This window comes from Drosophila takahashii, chromosome X (assembly GCF_030179915.1).
Source record: "Drosophila takahashii strain IR98-3 E-12201 chromosome X, DtakHiC1v2, whole genome shotgun sequence".
In the NCBI taxonomy this organism is placed as follows: Eukaryota; Metazoa; Arthropoda; class Insecta; order Diptera; family Drosophilidae; genus Drosophila; species Drosophila takahashii.
In genome coordinates this window covers 20,040,947-20,061,864 of record NC_091683.1, presented here as the reverse complement: position 1 = coordinate 20,061,864, position 20,918 = coordinate 20,040,947, and the positions used below count along the sequence as shown (strand labels likewise).

Genomic DNA, 20,918 nt, shown 5'->3' with positions numbered 1-20,918 from the left:
CCCAGCGCCTGCAGTTTCGTTTTAATTTTATTCTTTTTAATAGTCCTCAAAAATTCCATTTGCCAGAGAAGTGAAATTTTTGTCAAGATTTCTCACCTATTTTTGTATGAAAAAAAAAAGGGAATATTATTCATCTCAACAGATGCGGTAATGTTTCTGTTGTTGCTTCTTTGTCTGACTTTTTGGCAATTTTCGGTTTTGTTTTGTTTTGCCGGGTATATTTATAAATTTTTGATAAACAGAAAAACGTTTCACGTCGACAAAGTCGATTACCTCATATGAAATATTTGCTGTTGACACAGGCAGAAAAGAAGCATACAAAAAAAAAAAGTGTAGGTGAATTTAATACCTTTTTTTTTGTTCTCGCCCCGTAAATTTTCTGCCAATGACTGTGTGCCACGCCCCTCGTCTGTCGTCTGGCCCGAACGCCCACTCGAGGTTGTATCGGTTGTCAGGCTTTAATTTTCCGGGGACTTCCTTTGGCGAGCCGAAACATCACCCCGCTCTCGGTTTTCCCTTTCTATTCGCGTTAGCACCCTATGAAAGAGGGTATTCGACTTCTAGTGGGGATTATCGAAGATTAAGTAAAGGAAAGTGCATATTTTTAGAGTTTGATTTGTAAGCTTATCTAAGATATCAGATCTTATCAGATCTAGAAAAAATAGAATTTTTGTATGTGTACAGGTTGTATTTCTAGAAATGAACTCCACTAATTAAGACTATTAAAAACTATATTATCATTTAATTGGATTCAAAACAGTATTTGTAAAAACTTCGGTGTAAGTTTTTAAATATTTTCCAGGGTATTCAACTTTTTGTCCTGCTTTTCGTTCGTCATTCGTAGGCTTTTACTTCTGTGAATTTTCTATGTCGTCGCCTTTTATTATTATTACTACGTATTTTTTTTGTCGTGTGAGCCGCACTCTGCCGACGTCGCTGCCGCAGTCGCTGCCTCTGCCGGCGCCGCCGTTTTGACGATTTGCGCTTTGCGTTGCGCTTACTCACAATCAAATCTCACGCCGCATTTTTAGTCTCAATAATAACTGAAACGAAAAACACGCGCAGCCAAAACGAAGCGCAAACCAAAAAGGAAAACGAAAGAAGCGAAAAGAAAAAGAAACGGCGAAAAAACGCAAAGCGAAAACGGCAGCGGCAGCGGCGACGGCGACGACACATCGTCAAACAACGTCAGTTTGTCTTTTATTTTTATTTATTTTATTCCGACACTCTGCCTCTCTGTATTCGTTGTTTTTCTGTTTAACTTCTTTATTTCCGAGTGCTTGTGTTTGTGTATGTGTGTGCTGATTGTTTTTGCATTTCGCGTTTGCTCAAATAGTAAATTGAACTGTTTTTAAAGTGTGAGCGAGAGGGGGTGAGAAAAAGAGAGGGGGCGAGAGCAACTCGTTCGTCGCCACTCGCTGCGTTTTTTGTTGTCGTGGGTCGTCGTCTGTTTTCCACTGACTGGGTCGCTCTCTCCGCTCTTTTTTTTTGCGTTCTCCCACTCCCTCTCCTCTGGGCCTGCTCTCCCTCTCGCGATGGCTGTTCTTGTTTTAGTTGTATTTGTTGGTGCAGCATAATTAGACGCCGTCGATTACTCGCGACTTTGCGAGAGAAACATTGCTGTCCGCTTGGGGGTTTTCCCGCTAGAACTGGCCTTTTTTTTTGGGGCAGGTGCAATTGACAATAGGAATTTTCCCAGCAATTGCGAATATTTATGGTTAGAAATATTAATTGTAGACAGTCCACTATCGGATTTTTACTAAGTGTTGATTTAAAATATAAGATAACTAACACATCCTTTTAGGTTTTATTTTTAAGCCAGTACGTGACTTTTTTTTTATTTAGCGAACAACACTGTTCTCCACATTTTATGGTGCAGTTTCTCGCCGTAGATGTTTTTTCGCCATTGTTTTGTTTTAGCATTCGCGGCATGTTCATTTGTTGTTTCTCGATCTAGATGCTTTTTGAGTGGGCTCTCTTGTTTTATTTTTTTACTCACTCGCCGTTCGTTATCAAAAGGGAAACAACAAAGCAAACGACAAACAAAGACAAACCGATAAACGTACGTCAAAAGCTGTCGCATATTTTAAGCATTTTGCCTGTTTTCATCTCATAAAGCTTTTATACATTTTAATTAGTTATGCCTCCTCCTCATTCGCCTTCTAATTGATTACGAGATTTGTTTAGTATTTCTGATCGGAAATGGCGAGTTAGAGTCCAATTAGGGGCTCTGGAAAAAATGCACTAGCCAACGAAAAATAACTTCGATAATTTGTCGTAAAATTTTCCTTATCGTTTTCGATTGACCCACTTGATTGAAATCGTTCGAAAAATACTTCTTTTAGATTTTGCCATTTAACATCTTCATTTCCCCTTTGTTTGTTTGTTCGTGATTCGCTCGTTTGCTCTTTTGCTTCGTCTTCTTCATCTTTTAGTGTCTCTGTTTTGCTCTCTTTGCTCTTTTTTTCTGATTGTGCGACAACTGCTTAACAATTTACAATTATGTCTGTGTATGTATGTCTGTATTAATCTACAGTGAAACCTCTGATAACGAACACTTGTTTAAATTCCATTTCCATAAGATGTAAAGTACATTCACTTTTATATATATTTTTAAACATCCCATGATGGTTCCTTCTGAAGAGTTTTCACTGTAGTTTCGTATGCACATCTGACGATTATATAGGAGTCCGTGTGTATTTGTTGATTGACTCAACTTGACGACGGCGACACACGCGCGCCCAATTCACAAAACTTTTGTTTTATACGCCGAATCTTTTATTTTTTTCTGTTTTTTTTTTTATTTGTTATGCTACGCGATTACGTCAGCTGACATTCGGTTTTTATTTTTCGGGGACCTGGGAAAGCATATGTCCACATAATGTATGTTTGTATACAAACAACACTCTCTAACTAACTCACCCATATGCAAAAAATAGGAGAAAAATAGGTAGAGGTGTATAGAAAAAGTTAATCATTTGGCTCTGGCACATTTGTTGTTGGCTCGTTTCGGGTGAAAGTTTCACAAATCAAATGGAGGAAAAATCAGCGACGAATCGCAAAAAAAGTGCAACTCAAACTCAACTCATCCATTAAAAAACTAAGAAAAATCGCTGGAAAACCTAAAGAAAACTAAATAAACGAAAGACCAGTGAAAATCGTTGAACAGAGTTAATTGATTTTCATGTTGGTTGTTGAAAACCGAAATATGCAAAAGTGAGTATATAGCATATGTATATCACGTCATTCCCATATGCCAATGACTTTTGTTGTGTATTGGCACGTAATTTTATTTTCGTCTTGAATTTCATTTCATTTCATTTGCGCCTAATTGATTTCAGCCTCATTTGCATACAGCTGTGCTCAAAATAATAGTAGGGTTGTCGAATTAAAATAAAAAACGGAAATTAAAAGTTACCCCTACATTTTTAATCAAACGGAATAATAATCATTTTTAAAATCATAATTTGGCTAAAATATCTAAAATTCCTAATAAGGCCATGGGTGTAGTGCAGATGGGTCTTTCGACCTTACACTCCCTCTCGCTCTTTTAGCCCAACACCCCTCTCTGTCTGGCTGCATCACCTGTCATTGGCAAGGTAACCGTTAGCTTGCATTCCATCGGCCAAATAACGGCACAAATATTGCCATCTCATTTTCATCAACCAGTGGTAAATAGTAAACATCATACTTTTATGGCATTTAGTGTAAACTTCCTTTAAAAATATTTAGGGTCTTAAAAATAATATATATATATATTTTTTATAAGTTTAATTTTAATTCATGAAGTTATAAAATTGTTCATGTGTATTTACATATGCTTAATATAAGTAATTAAACATATTTTTATTTGGTTTTGCATATGTGCCTATAACTGTAATTAAACAGCACTTGAACAAATTAATACGAGGTCACCTGGTTTCATTTGTTGTTGTGCGGTTGCTTTTTGATTACAAAATATTAAAGGTGTTAAAATTTGCATTTTAATGTTGATGTCCTGAAAATGGTAGTTTTTTTTTAATTTATTAAATGGCGTAAACAATGGAAAAGAAATTTTATAATAAGAAAATAAGAAGTACACAACAAAAACATAAGATAATTTTGAAAAGCGTATAAAAAATCAAAGAAGTTGGTGAAACATAAGAACAATAAAAATAAAACCCAAAAGAAATTGTTTAAGACTGCGATTGCGATTGCCACCTTATAAAAGCACACTTAAAAAACTGTAAGAAGGGGAATATACGACGATGTAAAAACATTGCAGTGAAAAAATGTGCAAGCTTTCTAACGCCGCAGTCGACGCCGGCAGCGCAGTCGGCGGCCTTGCCAACAAGAACAAACGCGAAGCATCGCGAAGCAACGAGAGCGAGAGAGGAGGGGCAGGAGACCGAGAGGCAGAGAGAGCGCCGGAACGAGAGGAGCGCCGCTGAGAGCCGAGAGCAGAGAGCAGCCCAGAGCAGAGCGGCATTTCGAGTGCAGACGCGGTCGGTGTCGTTTTGGTTTTGTCGGCGGTTGCTAAACACAATTTAAGTTCACTCGGTTAGCAGACATTACACACTGCCCACATATAAACACATAAATATATATATGTACATAAGGTGTGTGTATGCAAGAAACCAGAAAAAACAACAACGTTCGTTGAGTCGCGTTCGGTTTTATTATTTTTTTGTGTTTTTCGTGTGTGTGGTGTGTGCTTTGGATTTGCCAATTTTAGCCGACTGGCTCTCAGTGTCGAACTTAAACTTAAAGAGCGAGCAACGTGACGTGTCGCGTCGTGTCGCTAAAAATTCGCGCACACAACTTCCTACTACAACAAAAAAAAGAAACAAAAATAAAACGTGTAAGAAAAAAGTGAGACTTGTTTTTTTTCTTGTGCATCTCTGTGTGAGTTTGTGAGTGTGCGAAAACACAAAGAAAAACGGGGAGAGAGGGAGAGCCGCGAAGAGAGTGAGAGAGCAAGAGCAGCTGATTTTAGCCGGCAAGTGTCAGCTGTTTCGCGCCAGAGCGAGATAGCGCTAGTTCGGCGGGGCGAACATGTTATGTCTTGCACGCCGTCTCCTCTTTGTGCTGCATTCGCTTTAGCAATGCACCAACAACAGCAGCAACAACAACTGGAAATACAAGAAATACAACAGCAAAGGCAACATTTGCAAATACAGCAAATACACATACAGCAACAACAAATTAGAAGGATCGAGGAGCTAAACCTAAACCCCCAAAACCATCAGCAGCACATACAAAAAATTTCGCATTTACTACCCCAACATAACCAACATCAAATTCAAAATAGCCATGGCTTACTACAAGTTCAGCAAATACCAGAAACACACAAGTTACATATAATACAACAAACACAACCACCACAACAACAATGTTATCAAATACAACAAGTACCGATTCAACAACGGCAAATATTTGATTTTCAGCAAATCAATGAAATACCGCATATGCAAACCATACAAATAACTTTGCAAAGTCAGCAAAAAATACCGGAAACACAGCCGATACAACAACAACAGCCAGAGCAGCTTCATCAAAGTCAACGCTTGCCGAAAATACCAGAAATACCGCAAATACCAGAAATACTCCAAATACAGCAATTTCAAGTAGCGCAACAGCAACAAAAGCAAACGAAAAAGCGAGGTGCAAAATCAACGGCAACAACAACAATAACATCGCATAACAGCAATAGCAATAGCAACAATAGCAGCAGCAATAGCAACAACTACTATAACATTAACAACAACAATAGCAGCAACAGCGGCGGCCACATAATGTTAGCCTCTGCCAGCGCCTCTGCTGCCGCGCGAAAACGCAGTCGCAGCGCGAGTAACGGCAGCAAAAGCAGCAAAGCCGTCAGTGGCCGCAAATTAACCAAAAGCGTGAGTTTTGTTGTTTCATTTTTTTTCTTTGTTTTTTCTCCTGGACCGCTCCTTCCCTCCCCTCCATCGCTCAGTGTATCTCGACTCTCTCTCTTTCGCTCTCTCTGTTTACATTAAGCGGTTTTGTACGTGCACGTGCTAAGTGGGTGAGCGAGAGGGAGAGAGCGAGTAGCAATAACAGCGCTTTCTGCTGAGCGCCCAGCCTGCGTCGACTGCGACGCCTGCGTTAACAGCGGCGAATAGGTTAGCTCACAAAATTGGGCCACAAAAAAACAACAACAACGAAAACTATGTTAATGCTAACACCCGATGGGAATTTATAAATTAAGCTAAAAGTCGAATGGTATGGGTAATGCGAAATCAAAATAGAAACGCCGATAAGAAAACTGTGAAACAAATTGTGGTTCTAGTTGGTCAAATAGTTCAAATAGTTTATAAAACGAATATAAATATAAAAAGGCTTCCCGTTTTTATATACGAAAATATAATAGTTAATTTTAAAATTTGTTCCTTTTACTTTAGTTCTCTTTTTTGGAAGCGTGTTTCGTCCGCGAAATATAGCAAGTAAACAATTCAATAGAATAAAATGACTATTGGGTAAATCAAAAAGTTCTGGATATTTCCATTGAAATGGGAATTTTCGTATTAGTTAGAACCAAATCCTTTGGGTCTTTGAGAATTTCTCACATAAAAAACCACAACTACTGATAAGACCAATGAACTCAAATGTGTGGTCAGAAAAATTAACTGATAACCAAACACAAACCTTTTGTAGATTATTTCTGGTGAAATAAATACAATCACAAGACATAATTTCTTAATTAAATAAAATGTTTAGTAATAACGTCATAAAGAATCAGCTGAAAAACCTCAGAGCAACCAATAGTAGATTGATAGCAAATATAATGGTTTTTTTATTTTAATTTAATATACTATAATGAATAATGAACTTTTAAACAAACAATCAATTACCATTAATAAGTAGAAAAATGCTGATATTAAGCACAATTTAGAACTGCTTTCCGTTTTCAAACATTTCCCGCATTTACTCACCCCCTCCCCCCGCCACGCCTGTAAAATGGGTTAATCAAGTGCTTTTTATTGCAGCGCTAAATTCATTTCCCCCTTTTTAGATAATGTTTATATTTAAATTGCCAACAATTTTCAATAGCCTAAATTTGAAGCAACAACAACGATATTTATTCATTCATTTTTGTAGCGAGCAGATGGTTTTTGTTGCGCTCTCTTCTGCCATCTCTCTCTCTCGTGGAACTTCGTTTCCTCTTCGGCTCGTCATTCGTGTCTAAAAATAAAACAGCATGTGCGCTTGCATGTGTATGGAATGTATGTGAGCGTGTGCTCGCTCGTTCGCTGCCGTTTGTTGTTGTATTTTTTGTCTGTGGGCAAAAGGCAATGAAAACGAAAATTTGCGTGACGTCTCTCGACCTTGACTCATCGACGTGAACTGTTAAACTGCGCCAGCAGAAGCGGCAAAGCGGAGCGCGGACTGCGCTGCTGCACAGTGGTCGATGTTGTGTGGAGAGGGCGGATAAATATTGAGCTTTTATGTTTTTAGCTATGAATGGTAACGAAGATATATCTACCTATCTATTTATCGTCCGCATGTTTATCTAATGTAGGGTGTAAACCTTTAAAATGTATATGAACTCGAAGTGTGAAGCCTACTTAAAGTTTATATAGAGAAAGCGGCCTTTAATCAGTATATTTGAAATTAGAAAAATACAACCTCGCGGATTTTAAAACAAGTTTACCGAAATAAATATTGACTTAGAGGCGACTTTGCTACTTTAGTCCAATGTTTTGTGGTTGCATTTCTAATTGTGGACCCATATATAGGACAGACCACTGTGCGCTGCCGGCGGCGCAGTCGAACCGAGTTGCGGTTCGATGTGATTTTGCTGTGCTTTTTTGCTTTTTGTACTGTTTTTTCTTTTATTTTTCTTTGGCTTGAAGTCAACGTCTCTTGCGGGACAGCAGCAAACCAGTTTGAAAAATACACACATTTACACCACTACTCTCTTATTTACAATATTGCCAAAAAAAAAATTAAGACAAAACTTGTTCGCTTAGCTTATTTTTTTGTTTTGTTTAAACTGCAACTAGGAAGGCAGGGTAGCTCTCAAGCTTAAGTTTTCGGGACCACAAAATAGTACAACCCAAGACAAGTTTAACTTCCTCAATTTAAATCACAGTGTGCACTGCGTAAGGGTAACGAGTTAAGTTCATTTTCTCTTCATAAATTATTGCAAAAATAATTTAATTTTCTTAGTGACCAAATAAGGGTACAATAATAATAAATACTTTATTGATTACCTTGCATATGGCCAATTTTACTATTGAGACATACGAATCTTGGTTAACTAACTTGGTTAGTTAGGAACTTTTATTAAAAATAAAGCAACTAATAATTAAGGAAATCAATATAAAGAACGTTTAAATACATAACACGAATAAAAAGTCGAAAGCTTGAGCATCGTTGGAAAACCAAAGCTTCTTATTATGAAATGACCACTGTAAATTACAGAACAATGCTAGAAAACAACGGTTTTTCAAGCACTATTGGAATGTGTCTCCATAATCATCTCTTCTCTTCCCTTCCCCTGGCTCTCTCCCTTCCTGTCGCTCTCTCTTTCTCTCGCTCTGAGATTTTCTCTCAATAAGAAATGCATATGCGTAATGCATGTGAGTTCCGTTGGTTTTTAGTGCCACACCCACACAACGCCCAACCACCCACTTGCGTCTCTCTTCCGCTCTCCTTCCCTTTGTCCTCCCACTTTCTTTTCCCTTTGTCATCCTTCCAGACCCCTATTCCTCTATCCCCTATTTATGTTGTGCACAGGGAAAAAAGTGTGCATTTAATTGTGAACAATTATAAACAAAATTGAAAAGCAATAAATGCATTTCGATTTGGTTACACTGTAAAAAATATTGTACACCTTAAGCTAGTTTAAAAAATAATCAAAGTACTATCAAATTTATTCTTATTACATTTTATATCGAAAAGTAGGTCTTTTTTCCTGTGTGCCTTTCCATTCCATCTCGGTTCGCATTGCCATTCCACATTTGCTCCTCTGCTCTTTTCGCATGCACCTCTGCCTCTCCCTTTCGCACTGCCCCTCTCTTATTCTCCCTTTCGCACTGCAGCAGCATAATCATCATCATAGATTTATCTCATTCACGCGCACGTGAGGCAAAGGCAAGGCCCAAAAATTAAGTCGTTTGTCGCTTTGCGTTTTGCGCTTCTCCTTCTGCTCCCCATCCTCCCCCTCCTCCCTGGCCCCTCTCCCCATATTCTCCCCCCTCGTTATCATCAGATCATTTTATTGTCTGGCCTTTCGTTCGTCTTGTTTGCTCTCCCTCCCTCGTTCGTCTCCGTTTTTCTCGCCTTTTCAGTTTCTCAGTGTTGCCAATTTCGTGTTTCGCTGGCCGTTACAATTTTCATGCTTTGGCCATGTTTGGCAACACTTTTTTTCTTTCGCTCCCCAGCTTTTCATTATGCTACCCCCACCGCCTTCTCTTTTTCCTTCTCTCCTTCTTATGCATTCGGGAATAAACGGCGACCATGCGACAGCTGTTGTCTAAAGAACAACGAATAAGAAGAGGGGGCAAACTGAAGGAAAGTAAGGTGGCAAGGGGAAAAAGGTACAAAATTACACATGTTAACATTTAATTTGAAAATATTCCAAATGTTTAAATTTTATTCTAAAAGCGTGTTTGGCTTTAATAGGAGTGCAAACAAATATTTATGATTCTAAAATACCGGAACCTTTAAGGTTCAATGTTGGGTCTTGGAACGTACTCCCTAGAAATCTACAAAGAAATTTTTGAATGTCATTTCAATTACTCATGTATTCGAAAGAACAGTCTAGCTTGATTTCCTATTGATAACACAATTGCGAAATTCATAGTTGTAAATTTATGTTGTTATTTAAGATTCTCGAAACTGGGAATTTCCATGGAATACAAAATTCATTCTGTTGTCGCACTTTCCAGAGCCTTATACAGTATCCAATTTCTGTCCCAATCAAATGCGTATTTGCACTACGAAATATAAGCCTATTTTAGGGGTATCAAAATGCACAAATATTTATGCTCTACGAATCGAACAAAGCACGTTCTATTTATGTATTCCTCTTCTGCCTTCTACCCCCTCAAAACACAATATCCTATTCTGTACTTTGTATTATTCTGCTAACCAATTAACTGCCCATTGGAAGGCATTGCACTACATTTTTTTTGCCCATTCCACTCGAAAATATTTCCTTTTGATATTTTGTGTTCCCCCATAGAGCTGACTACTTGGCTACTTGATAGCTGTTTTTGTGGAAAATTCAACAAAGTGGATTTTATAAATAAAATATAATAGTAATAGAATATACGAATATTTTAGAGTAAAGTAAAGTCGAAAACTATAAGTTAAATTGGTCGAAACAAATTAAAGTTTTAAATTAAAATTTGCAATTCAAATCTCTCAAAAATTTAGCTCGTTTTTAGCTGTTTTATTTCTTATTCTAAAGTGGAGTGGCAGCACTGCCGCCTTGTTGTTTTTGTTGCCCCTGTGTTTGTGGTGTTGTGGCAATGGCGCCCTCTGCCGGCGTCGTTGCTCGCGAATTGACAAAGACGCCGGTTGTCTCTCTCCCTCTCTCTCCCTGTCTGCTCGGGTTCCACTCCCCACTCTCTCCCCTTCCCCTTTCTCCCGTCGGTCGGTAGGCAGCAGCTGCTTTCCGTTTTGGATTGGAAGTTCGGTGGAATGGAAGGCAGCAGCGAAAGAAGAAGAAGCTGCAACGCCGCGACGCTGGCAGCGCAGCTTGTTTTTGTAGTTGTAGTTGGCGGCGTGTGTAGTTTGCTTTCGCTGTTGTTTTTAAACGAACGCGCGCGCGGAAGTTGCGCACAAAATTATTTATCAACCAAAAAGACAAAAACGAGAAGAAACTAAGACCCCAGCACCAAGTAGAGTAAAGAGAGGAAGGCCCGAGAAGAAGCAATCGGATAAATTTTTTAGTGTACTTCTGCCCGTTTCTCGCTTCGGTTTCTTTTTTTCGTTGCCGTTTTTGCAAAAATGAGCGAATAGTTCCACTCGCTCTTTTGCTCGCTCTCCCTCTCGCCGCTCTCTGTCTTCTTCTTCCTCTTGGCTTGCTAACTCTCTGTGTTTGCACCTTCTTCTTTCTTTCGCTCCGCTCGTTACCATTTTACAAACACACACGCGCACGATGAGAGCGACTGCAAAAAAATCGGAATAAACACAGTTATAATATATGTGTACAAATAAACGATATATATATATTTTTATGTAAATATATGGGAGAGCACCAAGGCAAATGTGAAAATTAGTGTAAACTACGGGAAAAAGCTGAAGAAAAAACGGAAAACCAAATGTGATAATATTGTAATAGAATGTGAAAAGCCAAACACGCACACTCCCATACACACACACACGCGCGCCCGCAGCCACGTATGTGTGTGCAGAAAAATATGCGGCGCTTAAAAAAGGTGAACGGCATTTTGTGACTATAAAAATGTACTTTAAAACAAATTCAAGTTAAATATTAAAATAAAATGCAAGTTTTCAAGTGTATTTAAAAATAAAAAAAACAAGGAAAAGTGAAAAAAGTAGCCATTTTCATTTCTAGTTAAATTTTTCAACATTTTTTTTCATTGTCTTTTCGCTTTGCTTTTTGATAAAACATTACACACACACATACACATGCCACTGCATTCTCGCTCTCTGTCGCTGTTGCTGTCTCCCTCGCACTCGCACTCTCCTGCACACGCAAACGCATGCCGCCGCCGCTTTGTTTTCGTCTCGCTCGCACCCGTGCACATATTTTGCACATTCCCCTTTGCTGCCTCTTTTGTTGCCACCGCCCCGGGGTTGCCACCTAGTTGCAATGTCCGAAGTGCCGCGCATGTGGCAGCACTCTCTCGGCCAAGCGAAAGAGAAGCCCAAAGGGAACGGCGAAATGAAAGAAGCACCGGAGCAAAACAAAAGCGGCGTCAGTGTTGCAAAGTGCATAAAGCGGTCAGTGAGAAGAGAGAATGAGAGAGAAAAAGAGTGCAAATTTTCAAAAGGCTAAGTGAAAAAAATACCCATTAAAGGCGAAAAATAAACAATAGGAAAATTGAAAGTGGAATGGAATTAATTATATTTTTGTGATATTAATGTTGGGCACTATGATTTTTTAATAATAATAAATATAGTTTATTTGTAATATATTGCAAACATAAGTGAAAAAACTGAATACGAATTTTGAACACTTTAATTTTTGTTTATATACCTCGTGGTGAAATCTTGAGTACTAAATTCAGTAAAAAAGATGATCCTAAAATACAAATGCAATTGTCAGATAGGAACTCAGGATATAAACATTTATTATTATGAATAGTAAAGTAGACCAACTAAAATATATACTAATTGCATTACCTTTTTTACTACCAATTGCAGATGTCCGCCGGCGCACAGTTGCAGATGGCCCCGCAGACCACTTCGGCCCTAAGTCACCACCATCCCAATCAGCAGCAGCAGCTGCAGCCGCCGCAGCAACAGCAGGCACAGCCCCCGCCTCCGCAACAGCAGCAGCACTTTGCCAACCATCACAGCGCCCAGCAGCAGTCGCAGCAACAGCAGGAGCAACAGAATCCCCAGCAGGCGCAACAGCAGCAGGCGCAGCAGCAGCAGATCCTCCCGCAGCCGCATCTGCAGCACCTGCACAAGCATCCGCACCAGCTGCAACTGCACCAGCAGCAGCAGCAGCTCCACCAGCAGCAGCAACACTTCCACCAGCAGCAGCAACAGTCGCTGCAGGGGCTGCACCAGGGCAGCAGCAATCCGGATTCGAATATGAGCACTGGCTCCTCGCACAGCGAGAAGGATGTCAACGATATGCTGAGTGGCGGCGGAGCAGCGCCCGGAGTAGCTGCCGCGGCAGCCATTCAACAGCAACATCCCGCCTTTGCGCCCGCCCTGGGAATGCAGCAGCCACCGCCGCCGCCGCCGCAGCACTCCAATAACGGGGGCGAGATGGGCTACTTGACGGCGGGCACGACCACGACGGCCTCGGTGACGGCGGTGGGCAAGCCCAGGACGCCGGCGGAGCGGAAGCGGAAGAGGAAAATGCCGCAGACCAGTGCGGACGAGGCGGGGAGTGGCGGTGGGTCCGGCGGAGCTGGAGCAGCCGTGGTGAACAACAGCAGCCTGAAGGGCAAATCCCTGGCCTTTCGTGATATGCCCAAGGTGAACATGAGCCTGAATCTGGGCGATCGTCTGGGCGGTTCGGCCGGCAGTGGCGGCGGAGCCGGAGGCGCCGGCAGCGGAGGGAGTGGCGCCGGTTCCGGTTCCGGCAGTGGCGGCGGCAAGAGTGCCCGCATCATGCTGCCCGTCAGCGACAACAAGAAGATCAACGACTACTTCAACAAGCAGCAAACGGGCGTGGGCGTCGGTGTGCCAGGTGGAGGTGGTGCGGGAGGCAATACCGCCGGTCTCCGAGGATCCCACACGGGTGGCGGCAGCAAGTCGCCCTCATCCGCCCAGCAGCAGCAGCAGACGACCCAACAGCAGCAGCAGCAGGCGAGCGGAGTGGCGACGGGCGGTGGGGCAGGAGGAGCCGCCGCCAACCAGCAGGTGCAGGTGCAGACGAGCAGCGCCTACGCCCTGTATCCACCAGCTAGTCCCCAAACGCAGACGCCGCAGCAACAGCAGCAGCAGCAGCCGGGAGCCGACTTCCACTACGTCAACTCCAGCAAGGCGCAGCAGCAGCAGCAACAGCAGCAGCAGCGCCAGCAGCAACAGACTTCCAATCAAATGGTTCCTCCACACGTGGTCGTCGGCCTGGGTGGTCATCCCCTGAGCCTCGCGTCCATCCAGCAGCAGCAGCAGACGCCCCTCTCCCAGCAGCAGCAGCAGCAGCAGCAACAACAGCAGCAGCAACAGCAGCAACTGGGACCGCCGACCACATCGACGGCCTCTGTCGTGTCCACGCATCCGCACCAGCTCGGCTCCCTGGGAGTTGTGGGCATGGTCGGTGTGGGCGTCGGCGTTGGGGTAAATGTGGGCGTGGGACCGCCACTGCCTCCGCCACCGCCGATGGCGATGCCGGCGGCCATTATCACATACAGCAAGGCCACCCAAACGGAGGTCTCGCTGCACGAGCTGCAGGAACGCGAGGCGGAGCACGAGTCGGGCAAGGTGAAGCTGGACGAGATGACGCGGCTGTCCGACGAGCAAAAGTGCCAGATTGTCGGCAACCAGAAGACGATCGACCAGCACAAGTCGCACATTGCCAAGTGCATTGATGTGGTCAAGAAGCTGCTGAAGGAAAAGAGCAGCATCGAGAAGAAGGAGGCGCGACAGAAGTGCATGCAGAACCGCCTGAGACTCGGCCAGTTTGTGACCCAGCGAGTGGGCGCCACATTCCAGGTGAGAGCAAGGGATTTTAATAGCATATAGCATATTTATATTTAACTAAATTCCCCCCAATTTAATTTACAGGAGAACTGGACGGACGGCTATGCGTTCCAGGAGCTGAGTCGGCGGCAGGAGGAGATAACCGCCGAGCGCGAGGAGATCGACCGGCAGAAGAAGCAGCTGATGAAGAAGCGTCCGGCGGAGTCCGGACGCAAGCGCAACAACAACAGCAACCAGAACAACCAGCAGCAGCAGCAGCAACAGCAGCACCAACAGCAGCAGCAGCAGCAGAATTCCAACTCGAACGATTCCTCGCAGCTGACGGGCGGCGTTGTCACCGGACCGGGCAGCGATCGCCTGGGCGGCGCGGCAGGCGGCGTTAGCGTCGACAGCGGATTGGGTGGCAACAATGCGGGCGCAATCGGTGGCGGAGCTGTGGGCGGTGGCGTTGGAGGCGGCGGCGTCGGAAGCGGCGGCGTTGGCGGTGTCGGCGGCGGCGGAGGACGTGGTCTATCGCGCAGCAACTCGACGCAGGCCAATCAGGCTCAACTGCTGCACAATGGCGGCGGCGGATCGGGGGGCAATGTGGGCAACTCGGGCGGCGTCGGCGATCGACTGTCGGATCGAGGAGGAGGCGGCGGCCTCGGGGGCAACGACAGCGGCAGCTGCTCGGACTCGGGCACGTTCCTCAAGCCGGATCCCGTTTCGGGGGCATATACCGCGCAGGAGTACTACGAGTACGATGAGATCCTCAAGCTGCGCCAGAATGCCCTCAAGAAGGAGGACGCCGACCTGCAGCTGGAGATGGAGAAGCTGGAGCGGGAGCGCAATCTGCACATCCGAGAGCTCAAGCGGATACTCAACGAGGATCAGGTGCGTCTCCTGTTTTGTTATCTATAATATTATGTCATACTAATCATTGGGTTATCTATCCAACAGTCCCGCTTCAACAACCATCCCGTGCTGAATGATCGCTACCTTCTGCTGATGCTGCTGGGCAAGGGCGGCTTCTCAGAGGTCCACAAGGCCTTCGACCTCAAGGAGCAACGCTATGTCGCATGTAAGGTGCACCAATTAAACAAGGATTGGAAGGAGGATAAGAAAGCTAATTATATCAAGTGAGTAGTAAAACAGAGGAGGAGCAGGAAAAGTCAATGGGGAATGCCAATTGATTAGAGATTAAGAGCAGAAGGATATAGTTGTTGTACAGATTGAGTTGGCAGTTGTCAAGATAAGAGAAATCAAGGGGTTGTGAATATCAGATTAAGGGAATAATAATGCTAAAATGTAGAAGGTCCAAATAAAATAAGGCAAATATATGAGGTTAAGTTAACATGGGTGGGTTGCTGCCATTAAAAACAATTTACTAAAGTCTCTTCTCGTTTGAAACCACCCCACCCTCGCTAATTAACCAAAATTCAGACACGCTTTGCGGGAATACAACATCCACAAGGCGCTGGATCATCCGCGGGTCGTCAAGCTCTACGACGTCTTCGAGATCGATGCGAATTCCTTTTGCACAGTGCTCGAATACTGTGATGGCCACGATCTGGACTTCTATTTGAAGCAACATAAGACTATACCCGAGCGTGAAGCGCGCTCGATAATAATGCAGGTGAGTTGCGGCTAATTTATAAGCTTGATATCCATTAATAAATAAATTCTCTTCTCCCCGCAGGTTGTATCTGCACTCAAGTATCTAAATGAGATTAAGCCTCCAGTTATCCACTACGATCTGAAGCCCGGCAACATTCTGCTCACCGAGGGCAATGTCTGCGGCGAGATCAAGATCACCGACTTTGGTCTGTCGAAGGTGATGGACGACGAGAACTACAATCCCGATCACGGCATGGATCTGACCTCCCAGGGAGCCGGCACTTATTGGTGAGTATTCCGATTCAATAGGGAGCTTAGATTAAGTTTGAGTTGAAATCAAAACTAATTTTAATTCTCCCTTTAGGTATCTGCCACCCGAGTGCTTTGTGGTGGGCAAAAATCCGCCCAAGATCTCCTCCAAGGTGGACGTGTGGAGTGTGGGCGTGATCTTTTACCAGTGTCTGTACGGCAAGAAGCCCTTCGGTCATAACCAATCGCAGGCCACGATTCTCGAGGAGAACACGATCCTGAAGGCCACCGAAGTGCAGTTCTCCAACAAGCCAACCGTTTCCAATGAGGCAAAGGTGGGTTGTCTTTGAACTTTAAACGAAGTAAACGAGTAATAATATTATTTTCCTATATCCCAAATTAGAGCTTCATTCGGGGCTGCTTGGCATATCGCAAGGAGGATCGCATGGATGTGTTCGCGCTGGCCAGGCACGAGTACATCCAGCCGCCGATACCGAAGCACGGCCGAGGCTCGCTCAACCAGCAGCAGCAGGCGCAGCAACAGCAGCAGCAACAACAGCAGCAGCAGCAGCAACAGTCGTCGACGTCGCAGGCCAATTCCACCGGCCAGACTTCGTTCTCTGCCCACATGTTTGGCAATATGAATCAGTCGAGTTCGTCCTAGCTGCCAACCAAGCGTAATTCCAACTCATAATTCGCCGCCGCCGCAGTAGCAGCAGCAACTTCAGCTGCCAGCCAACAGCAACACCAACAGCAGCAGCAGCAGCAACATCAGCAGCAGCATCTTCAACTCCAGCAATACCAGCCGAATCAGCAGCTCCATTTGCAAAACAGTAGCAGCAACTATGCGGCCACGCTTCTCGATGCAGCGGCCTTTTGCTACGAAACCGTGATGGATGCAGCCCACTTCCACAACAATAACAACAACAGCACCATCATCAACAACAATATGCAGACAATGCCGGCGAATGCTGTCAATGCTGCTGCTGCCGGAGGAGGAGGAGCAGGAGGAGCAGCAGGAGGAGGGGGAACACCGACCTACCAAGGGAAATACAAGCGCTGGCAGCAGCAACAGTTGCAACAGCAGGCGCAACTGCAACAGCAGCAACACAAGCTACTGCTGCAACAAGAGCTGCTGTAGAGTAAGAAAAAAAATACAAGGGTGATGATGATTTACGACGGAATAATGACAAGGGAGTTTGAGAGAAGGAGGAGAGCTGCCTGCAACACTGCCGCCAAGCCAAGCTAATGTTGCTGCTGCAACAGCAACACCGTCAGCAACAACAACAACAACAGTAACAACACCCCAAGAATTTCCGCAGCGAGTCGCAAAACAACAACAAAAACTTAAATTAATGAAACTATATATAAATATATATATGCATATATATATTAAATGTGATAAACAAGCGTAAAGCAAAAAAAAAAATACAAAACAAGAAAGGAAAGCAGCAAATACAGCAGGAGAAAGACGAACAACCAAGGGGGAAAAACCCGGAAGATAGGGAAAAGCAAAGCTGCAGCAAAAAACCAGAAGAGAAGAGCATAGAAAGAGGGAGCAGAAGAAAAGCAGAAAGTTGAAAGCTGAGATGAATTGCCGAGGAGAAAGCTTGAGAAATTGTTTATAAAGGCTGCTATAAACACACACTTTTTTTTTTTTGTTAACTATAAATACCAAGCAGAATAATTAATCTAAAATAAATAATAATTAAATGCTAAATGTAAATTAGTAAGTAGGGTGGCATCTAAAAACAAGAGAAGAACGCAAAGAACACGATTCCCAAGAACGCGAAAAGGCACATAATATTTTTTCTTTGTATTAAAAATAATAATGGTACCATAAAGAAAACGTAGCAAATTAGCGTAGGCTAAATAGCACAGTATAAAAACTGAAACTAAAAAAACAGTAAAAGCAGCAGAAAAATAGAAATGATTGTAAACACGCAGAGCAGAGGAAACATTTGCAATGGGAAATTACAAATTGTTGCATTGTTTTTTGGGTTATGTTTGTTTGTAGTTCAAACATTAAAATAACACTCATACACACAACACAACACAACACAGCACAGCACACAGACACTGCAGACTACTTTTGCCTTACAAGAAGTGAAAAAAACACTAATTTTAATTGCCAATTTCCATTTTGTATACATGCATATTCAATATTGTGTACTCGCATATATACACACATATATATATTTATCATTTTCTACCCGCGAATCTTTCTTTTTATTTTTTTAACGTATGCACCAACGAACATTTAATTTTAACGCTTTTAAACGAAGTTAAAACCAACTTATACCCTATCTTAATTTTGAAATGGAAAAGAAATCATTCTTTGTTTGTTTTGTATCAAAATCCAAAAGAAATTTAATTTAAAAATAAAATTAAAAAATACCATCAATCACACACCGCACACACATATACATTTGTATATACTCGTATCTGAACGACAAACAAAAAACCGAAGCGATAAAAACTAAAAACTTAATCAAACGAAATGCAATTCCAAAATATCCAAGAGAAAAAGAATCAGATAACCATTTTTTTTATATGCCACAAGAAAAACGCTAAGAACATGAGAAACGGCGAGAAAAATCGATGGAAGGGGAAAAGCTAGAGATCAGGTTCTCAGATCGGATCAGAAAATCGGCAGAAAAATAAACCCATTTGAAGTAATCTACTTCTAATTACATAGTAAACTAATGTAATAGTTTTTATTAAATATATATATATATATGTATCGATATATATATACATACATGTTTTTTTTTTAATTTTAAAACTATATTTGTAATGCACTATGCGTAACATTGTATTAAATATTAATATCCAAGGCATATTAATAGAAATATATATATAAACATAAAAAACCAGAAAAAAGAACATGAACTACCAACCTAAATGTTTCAATAATATATAGATCTATATGTATGTAAAACCGATATGAAATCTGCCTAATGCCAGACAAAAAAAAACCCTACAAGAGAAAGTTGAAAGCTCCGAAGAGTGAAAGAGTGAAAGAGATGGAGTGAGCGGGCAAAGAAGGATGCAAGATTCACGAAAAAGCGAGAAACATTTTTTTCTTTAGTCTATACAAAGCAAAAAGCATAAAAAATAAACCGAAATTAGTTTTTAGAGTAAAGAAGAAAAAATATGAAAAACGGCAAAGGCGTGCGCGAAAGAGAAGAAAAATGGGCGCTAGAAAAGGACGGCAAGCAGAACAAGAAGAAAAAAAGCAGCGGCAACAACTCCCTAAAAATAGCAAAGAAAACTGTAAATATTTATATAAATAATTTATGCCTAATTAAAATTAAAATTAAAGAAAATCCGTAAAAAAAAACAAAACAAACATAAAAACCAGAAGAACCATTTCAGATTTGTATGCAAATTTGTATATGTACGTACTTTCCTTTAATTTTAGCAAATCAGTTTGTAAGATTACTTTTTTTTTGCATCTCTATAAAGAATAATGATATGAGGATAATGATTCCGATTTTTTTTCCGTTTAATGTAAACCGTTAGGATTAGCCCATACCATAATGGTCGATATCTAAATGTGTGTGTATATCGATGGCGTGTGTTAATTTAATTTGATAAAAGATAAAGGAAATGCAAGAGAAGCATGGAGATAAGGAAAGAAGATACATGAAGTATGAGAGCGAATCTATCTATAAAATAATTATGTAAAATGCACATCTTTAAATTATAACTTATACATATTTAAAACGAAACTATTATTATTATTTTGATTACCATTATCATTATTTTTTATTACCACTTAACGGTTTCGGTTCGATCCACAGCGAAACCAGCAACAACAACCAAGAAACAGAAACAACAACAAGAGAAACAAAATAAACAAGCGAAATGTTTGATAAAAAAAAACCCACAAAGAGATGTTTTTATTTATTTACGTCTTTGATTCAATTTTATTGAGTTTTTCATAGAGGAAAGTTGCTACACTTAGACAAACACACAACCACACACGCAAGCGTATAAAGCTAAACAAATTAATACCTACTAAGTGTTTAAATAGTACTAAACGAATCAAAATATAAATACTTAAAAAGAAAAAACAAACAAAAAATTAACAAAAAAAACCAACAGCAGCAGCATGAAAAACGGCGAGACACGGAGGAGAAGCGAAAAAACAAAACCCATTAAATTATTTGTTGAGTATTTTATTAAATAATAATTACGATAATAATTATAAAATTTAAATTGAACGAAAAGCGAAAAACAAAAAAAACTGAATATACATATATATATATTATATATAAACAAATTATTTAATAGTTATGCTAAAAAATTATTTAAAGTGAAAGGATATAAAAAATATTTGCATGCGAGCGAGCAAAAGAAAGGCATTCAGAAAAGGCCACCGCCACCGCCCTCACCGAAACCCGAACCCCACCCCAATTCTCCCCATTTCCACCCCTTGAGCCTTCAACCGCCCACCCAACACCCTCCCCTCAAAGAAAAGGCGGAGAAAGCTGAAAACATGAAGCAAAGACGAAAAACGGGGGCGGCTAACTGAGAGGAAAAAGCGCGAAGAAGATACTAAATCAATAAGTAAACATAAAGATTAATTAATAAATTAATTCAGAATAAAAACGAAAAAAGCTAAAAAAAAAACAAAACAAAAAACAAAAGACAAAAAGCAGACAAAAGAAAAAAAACAAGACGAAACATTGAAAATAAAAAAATACTAAAATGATTTAAAAAAACGGTTTTCAATGGATTTTTGGGTAGAAGTAAAAATAAAT

General features: G+C 41.5%; 1 protein-coding gene across 6 annotated transcripts in view; it reads left to right on the top strand.

The window, feature by feature from the left end:
* Positions 1-19,180, top strand: part of Tlk (Tousled-like kinase) — a 74,017-nt gene extending 54,837 nt beyond the window's left edge. For 4 of the 6 annotated variants that reach the window (XM_017138082.3, XM_017138084.3, XM_017138083.3 and 1 more), the window contains 7 exons: positions 12,346-14,316; positions 14,389-15,177; positions 15,244-15,422; positions 15,727-15,919; positions 15,983-16,188; positions 16,265-16,484; positions 16,553-19,180. In XM_017138082.3, the coding sequence (XP_016993571.2) occupies positions 12,346-14,316; positions 14,389-15,177; positions 15,244-15,422; positions 15,727-15,919; positions 15,983-16,188; positions 16,265-16,484; positions 16,553-16,813 (3,819 nt within the window). In that variant the 3' untranslated portion in view covers positions 16,814-19,180. Of the gene's footprint in view, positions 1-4,462; positions 5,883-10,731; positions 11,394-12,345; positions 14,317-14,388; positions 15,178-15,243; positions 15,423-15,726; positions 15,920-15,982; positions 16,189-16,264; positions 16,485-16,552 lie in introns of those variants that run through there. The other 2 variants (XM_017138080.3, XM_044396108.2) reach the window with 2 other exon arrangements.
* Positions 19,181-20,918: the final 1,738 nt, after the last annotated feature.